The 7565-nt window shown below is 44.9% G+C and overlaps 1 protein-coding gene across 1 annotated transcript in view; it reads right to left on the bottom strand.

The window, feature by feature from the left end:
* Positions 1-5236: 5236 nt before the first annotated feature.
* SMC3 (structural maintenance of chromosomes 3) overlaps positions 5237-7565 on the bottom strand; it is a 2445376-nt gene continuing 2443047 nt past the window's right edge. Inside the window, exon 26 of the mRNA XM_044056330.1 lies at positions 5237-5379. Within this exon, the coding sequence (XP_043912265.1) occupies positions 5237-5379 (143 nt within the window). The remainder of the gene's footprint in view (positions 5380-7565) is intronic.

Below are 7565 nucleotides of genomic sequence, written 5' to 3'. Positions count from 1 at the left end.
CCCAAGCTGGTAATGGTGGTTTCCTTGGAGGTTTTACATTCTTGATTCCTCTGAGGAACTGCCTGAGCAAAGGGTGCTAAAAACAGGTGGATCAAAGCTGTATTCTGCTGAAATAGCTGATGCATGTATCTTGATGGAGGAGTAGGACAGGCCTGAATGAAGAAGTTCGGCCAGATACTCCAGAATGTTAGGCATATGTATGTTTGACACATCTTTTCCTCTTTCGGTACTCCAAATGACAAACCTTTTCCATTTTCCAGCATAGTTCTTTCTTGTTGAAGGTCTGCGTGCTTCAAGAATAATGTCTTTAACTCTTTGGGAAAGTTCTGGATTAGCTGCTGCTATGTGATGTTCCATGCAGTCAGTTGCAGCGTTTTAGGTTTGGATGTATGATGCTGTAGTTGTTCTGAGTTAACATCAAAGGCATCAGGGTATTGGCCACATGTTGTTCGAGACATGCTCTTCAGTAGTGGGTACCAGTGTTGTCTTGGCCAGTTTGGGGCTATCAGGATTATCCTTGGACGTTCTTCCTTGATTTTTAGTAGTACCTTGTGTATCAAAGGAAGAGGTGGGAATGCATATGCTGTTAGGCCTTTCCAGTTGAAGGAGAGTGAGTCCACTTTCCATGCTAGTGGGTGGAATGTCCTTGTGCAGAATTTTTGAGCTGGTGATTGAGAGGTGATGCGAATAGGTCTATCTGTGGCATTCCCCATTTCTTTGAGATGGTCTTGAAGATGTCCGGTGCAGCTTCCATTCGTGGGCATCCAAGTGGTTCTGCTTAGTATGTCTGCTAGAGTATTGTCTTTCCCGGTACAAATATTGCCTGTAACTGAATGTTGTAGCTGAGTGCCAGGGTCCACAGCTCCAAGGTCATTCTGCATAGGGGTATGAATGAGTGCCTCCCTGTTTGTTGATGTACCACATGACTGTGGTGTTGTCTGTCCTTATCATCAACTGGCCCTCTTTGAGGAATGGTTTGAACTTTTGGATTGCCAGTTTTACTGCCAGCATTTCTTTTAGATTGATGTGCAGGTGAAGTTGATCCTGTGTCCACAATCCTTGCACGCATTTGTCCAGCATGTGGGCCCCCATCCTAGGTCTGAAGCGCCTGTTGTGATGGTCTGGCTTGGTTGACATCTGCGGAAGGGCAGGCCTGGGTTTGACTGGCATGCCTGAGCCCACCATAGGAACTCCTGTTTTAAGCATGGAATTAGTGGGATTTCTGTTTCTAGACTGTGTCTGTGTTGGGACCATAAATTCTTTAGGTACCACTGTAGTTTCCTCATATGTAGTCTGGCAAATGGGACCAAGATTATGCATGATGCCATGAAGCCCAAGGCCTGTAGAAATTTTCTTGCTGTTAACTTGTTCAGTTTTGTTAGTGCCAAGAAGTAAAGAGGAAGTTCTTTTGTTTTTCTGTAGTCAGGAATGCCATTTGTTGTACTGTGTCCAATTCCGCCCAAGAATGTCCTTGTTTGGGATGGTATCAGCCTTGACTTTTGTAAATTGACTGTGTATCCCAGTCCTTGTAGCAAGTAAATGACCCTTTGTAAATCTGTTGTCAGCTTGCTTTTGTTGTCCCCTTGTAGCAGGCAGTCGCCCAGGTATGGGTAAATTTGAATTCCTGTAGTCTGCAATGGGCGATTACTGATGCCAGGCATTTTGTGAATACTCTGGGCAGTAGATAAGCCAAAGGGCAATGCTGAGAATTGATAGTGCTCTGATCCTGCAAGAAATCTGAGGTATCTTCTGCAGATTGGTCGAATGGGGACGTGCAGGTATGCCTCCTTGAGATCTAGAGTTACCAGCCAAGACTCCTTGCCCAGCATGGGAAGAAGTTGCTGTAGGGTCAGCATTTTGAATTTTGGGACAATGATGTATGTATTTAAGGTGGACAGGTCGAGAATTGGTCTCCAACTTTTTCCTTTCTTGGAACTAGGAATAGTCTGGAGTAGAACCCTTTCCTTGTTCTGCTGTTGGCACTCTTTCCACAGCTCTCATGTTTGCTAACTCCATTATCTGGCGAGAGCCTCTGTTTTTGATTTGGAGGTAGATTTGGCATTCCTCTTTGACTGGTAAAGTGTGGAAGTGAAACCGTAACCTTGATCTATGGTTTGTAAAATCCACTTGTCTTTTGTTATGTAGTGCCAGTTCTTTGAAAATAAGGTTAACTTTCCGCCTAGAGGAGCTGCTATTTGTTCCTGGTAGGCGGATTTAGGATTAAGTCACTGTGGTTGTGCTGATGTAGTGGCAGTGGCTGTGTCTGTGCCTCTGTTGTTACCTTGCCACTGTCGTCCTCTGTAGGCACCTCCTCTGGATTGGTTTCTGCCTCTGGAACGCCTATTCCTGCCCCTTTGAAATTTTGTGGAGTCAGGAAAGGACCAATTTTGGCAGGCCAGTTCCTGCTAAACCTTGGGGTTGAACCTGCAAGAAATCTTTAACAGTTTGAACAGATTTTGCCTTTTCTTCCATTTTCTTCATAACCTGCTGGGCAGGTGTACCAAACAAACTTGTCTTGTCCATAGGAGCATCTAGCAACTTAGCTTTAACATGATCCAGTAAAGCTTGTTCCTTTAGCCATGCATGCCTTCTTATCACTGTGCCTGTCATGGCTGATCTAAATGAAGCCTCCAGTGCATCATAGCCACATTTTAAGGAATGGTTGCTAACCTGTTGTATGTTATTTACCATCTCTAATACATATTTCTTATCAAGAGATTCATCAGTAGTTAGTTTTTTAGTTAACTGATCAAGCATAAACTCTTGGTATTGTATCATGTGAAACTGACAGTTTAAAGCTCTAGCTGAGAGAGTAGCTGAAGTGTAGACCTTTTTACCCCATCTGTCTAGTGACCTTGCTTCCCTTTCAGAAGGAATAGGGTTTTTAGCTGTGGTCGCGGCTACTGCCTTGGGACCCTGGGATATAGTTTCTGGGTCTGCAAGTGGGGCCTTGTAAAGGTGGTGATGAGTATCTGGCACCCTGTAAAATCTGTCTGGTTTGGCAGAGGCTGGGGGTAAAGAATCTGGAGTGGAGCTAACATCATTGAAAGCATCATCCACCACAGAGAGAGCAGGAGGTATAGCTAAGGGCCTGTGCTGTGGGAGGTGCAGAAAGGTCCTAAGTCTTTTTCTGGAGTCTGAAAAATCCTGTTGCTGCCATTGGAACTGTTCTCGCATGGCATGCAAGGTTTCCCCAAAGGAGAATTCTTCTGGTGGGGAAGCAGCTGGAATGGATTCTTCAGCATCAGAATCTTCAAAATTGGAGAAGGGAGCCTCAGGCTGGTCAGTTATGTCTGATTCATCAGCAGAATCATCAGAAGACACTGGCTCAGGGGCTCTGCCCTAGGTCTCTTCTCTGGGGCTGAGAGGCCCTGTCTGGGTGAGATTGAGATCCTCTAATTAAAGAAATTAAATCTTCTGCCAAAGAAAGCATTTGAGAACTAGAAGAGGGCCTGGATGAGGGGAGTCTAGCAGGCACTGATGTAGTAGACTTGGCTGCTATAGCCCTGGCGAAGGACTTAATGGACATGGCTGCTGGAGGCCTAGCAGCACCACGTGCTGGGGTAGAGACATCCAAGGGATGGTGTCTGATAAGTCAACCACCGTAGTGGGTAAAATTTCTGAGGTCGATTCAAGAATTGTAGCAGGGGCCTCAGTTGTAAGAATAGGTTCAGCTATACTTTGAGCAGTTTTCTCGGTTTCGCCGAAACCGAGACACTCATGTTTGCTTTGCCGTGGTTTCGGCCGAAACCGCGGACCGCCAGTGTCGGTCTTTATCTTCGTTTTTGAAGATTGGGTAGTCGGAGGATCCGACGCATAATGTACGCAAAATCAGTACCGAAAAACTGTTCTGCAAACTCCGACCGACGCCTAAGCGCTCGGTTGAAAGAGGCACAGGCCGAACAGGCTGCTACGTCGTGGGCTGGGCCTAAACAAGGCAGACAGTAAGAGTGGAAATCTTTATGAGGTATTTGTTTCCCACAGGTTAAACAATTGTTAACTTTTTCTGACATCGGCTGAGGCAAGAAAGAGTCCCCAACGGGTACTTAGCTTTAGAAGTCTTCAAGTAGTATTCGCTAGAAGTAATCTCTCGATCCGACCGACCGGCACTTGCGAACAGCTTCTGCTTCGTGCGCCACGCGGCAAGAAAGACTGAGGAAAATGGCGTCGGCTGATGCTTTTATACCCAAAGACCAACAGAGATGACGTCGGGTGGAGTGCGACATCAGCCGAAGCCGGACCCGGACTTTGGAATCCGGCCGACTGCAGGGCTGCCTGACGACAGGACAACCCACTTGTTATGACTGCAGATGCATCCATGAAGGACATTTGCACCGCTTCCCAAAGACCAACCTGGCACAATCTAACCTCCGCTTAATAGTGCGCTTATTGAACCTAGCACAAAAGCGACACCCAACAACGTCGTGCTCAGGCCCCAAACAAGGAATACACAAAGTATGATAATCTCTATGCGGTATCTGTTTCCCACAAGAAATACAGTTATTCACTTTTTCTGACATCCGGTAAACCACTGAGGCAAGAAAAAACTAAAATATTCTAACGGGTACTTAGCCAACTTTGACTCGGTCTGAAACTCCGACTTCGAAAAATTTCAGAACGCCGAACGGCACTTGCAACGCTGCTTCTGCATCGGACCATGCGGCAAAAAAGACTGAGGATATGACATCGGTCATGCGCATTTGTACCCTGACGACCTGATGTCAGTCTTATGCGCCTTGACCGACGTCAGCCTAATACTTTGATATTCGGGCCGACCGAGGACAGCGGACTACCCAAGTGTAAGGACTGCAGCAATGTGAGATGAAGAACATCCACTATTTTTCACTGCTTATGCAAAAATGTGAAAGCAAAGACTGAATGCATTCTGACTGAGCTATGTCACATTCCAGTACTGTGAGGACCAGAACAAAAGACACATCAGTACTGCAACAGAGCGGGAATTACTTTTTAATGCAATTTTAAGTTGGAGCCACAATCAGTGGCCACTTATATATGATGATCTTTTTTCTGTAATGTGTAAGGATGACATAGCTGAAAACTTTGTATGAGCAGACATTACACCATCACAGCTTGGACCACTTCACAAAGATTTTTTTTAGCACGAAATAAAAGTAAACTCCAATTATCAACCTTATGAAAGCAACAAACATCGCTCTGTACAAAACACACAGTAAATGCTAATTTCTCATATTAATGCTCATTTTAACTCAAAGGGTCAATATACGTTCTGGATGAGGAATGAATATCTTACCTTGTTTCTAAATTTCACACCATAGAATTTGTCAGCAGATTCGAGCAGCTCTGGCCTGAAAGTAGTGGTGATAAACTGAGCATGTCCAGCCAGTTCCAGAATCATATCTACATGGTAAACAAAACAAGAATCTCCATCAAGGGTTATTCACTATATACTTCTAAAAAGCACTACTACCTTTTTAAAATAACTGTATAGTTATGCGAGAGCACTCTCCATAACCACAGAGGTTCAAACAATCATACAATTGCTGCATTGTATCCATAACTAGGGCTCAGCTACAGCTGAATGTTAATCTTCTGGCCAGAGCTCAAGAGCAGCTGGACATTTCCAAACCAGTTGTGGTAATATCTCTCATGCCAAAAATATAAGCAAGAAACTCAGCTATAAAGAGAATCCCATGCAGCCATCATTTTTCTTTAAGGAGTCATCAACAAGAAAACAGACGCAGTAATCCAACATTCAAGTTGACCCCTAAGGTACGCAACCATACAGCACAGTCCATCTACCAGAAGAGTGAAGACCTCATGACCTCAGGTATATGCTCAGTAACTACAAAGACAAGGTAACTACCAGGAAGACTTACCTGCGAGAGCAGACTGCCACGATCTACTTATCCAATACAAAGAAAAGTGTGTAGAAAAGATACAGAATGGGAGTACACTCTACAAACATCAGGGTTATGAAGAGTACCCTCAAATAAGTATGTTATTATAACGATAATGAACGGGAAGCACCAAACAATGGGAAAGAACTTGACCCAGGAGAAGTGAGGGTTGAAGACTACATGCCTTTCAGTACAGCAAAGATAAAGCCAGCCTCATTTTTAGACTGAACATCCATCCTGAAATAGTGTGAATTAGAAGTTATGTACTCACCATAACATTCCATCTGAGTAGGTATCTTCATTTGTCTGCAGCCTCTGGGATACGGATCCGATCTCAGATCTGAGCCGGCAACTTTTACCACAGCATAGATCCGAACTCCTAGCTCCTCCCTTTACCCATAATCCCCTGCCAACCCTAACTGACCTCAGATCAAGTTTGCCCGATATAAGCAATGTAAAGGTGCCCCGGAAGGGGCTAATCCAAGACAGATCCTAAAGGTCAGGGGAAGGAGGGGATGGTTGCAGACAAATGAAGATACCTACTCAGATGGAACGTTATGGTGAGTACATAACTTCTAAATCTGAAGTAGGAACTTCATTTGTCAGCAACCTTTGGGACAGTCTCCCCAGCTACCTGAATCCTGGGTGGCCTTTATGGAAGAACATTCCGGAGCACTGCAGAGACAAAGGACGCCCTACCTCTGGAGACAACATCCAGTTTGTAATGGCTGATAAAGGTATGAGATGAGGCCCAAGTGGCTGCAGAACAAATATCATCTAAGGGAACCCTAGATTTAAAAGCCACCAAAGCAGCGACGGCCCTAGTAGAATGAGCTTGAACCCCTTGAGGTGCAGGCCTTCCTGAACTCTGGTATGCTAAGAGGATACAATTAGCTATCCACCGTGATAGAGTAACTTTAGAAATTGACTTGCCTAAACTTGTTTTGGCAAAGGAGACAAACTGGTCAGATTGCCTATGACCAGCAGTTCGATGAGTATAAAAACGTAATTGTCTGTGCACATCCAAGGAATGCAGTTTATATTCTCCTTTGTTCTGGTAATGGGGAAAGAACACGGGAAGATTAATGGATTGATTAATATTAGCTTCTGAAGACACCTTAGGCAGAAAGGACGGATTGATCCTGAGGTAAACTATCTGGATGGAAGGATAAATAAGGCGGCTTAACACATAGAGCCTGAAGTTCAGAAACCCTTTTAGCTGAAGTAATGGCCACTAAGAAGGCTGTTTTCCAAGAGAGATATTTAAGATCAACCGTGGCCGCTGGCTCGAAAGGGGGGCTAGTCAAGGCTTGAAGAACCAAGGACAAATCCCATGGGGGTACTACCTCCCTGACTGGAGGTCTAAGAAGGAAAGTACCCTTGAGGAACGCTTTACAAAGCTTAGCAGTCATCAGAGGGCCTGATTCATGCCCTACATGATAATGCGAAATCGCTGCCAGTTGTACCTTGACTGTAGAGCAGCTAGCCCCTTGATGAAAAAGGGTAGTTAAGAACTCCAAAACAGACGTAAGAGGCGCCGTGAAAGGATCCAAGTGATGGTGCTCTGCCCAGATGGAGAAACGTTTCCACTTGCTTCGATAGACTCTTCTGGTGGAAGGTTTATGTGCTGCTACTAGGATGGCTTTGACTGGTGAGGAGATTCTGGGAGTCCTAATCAGGAGTGGA

The sequence above is a fragment of the Protopterus annectens genome, chromosome 14.part0 (assembly GCF_019279795.1).
Source record: "Protopterus annectens isolate FY-2018-M chromosome 14.part0, PAN1.0, whole genome shotgun sequence".
Taxonomy (NCBI): domain Eukaryota; kingdom Metazoa; phylum Chordata; order Ceratodontiformes; family Protopteridae; genus Protopterus; species Protopterus annectens.
The sequence above is the reverse complement of the archived record's forward strand: the minus strand, read 5'-3'. Positions and strand labels throughout refer to the sequence as shown.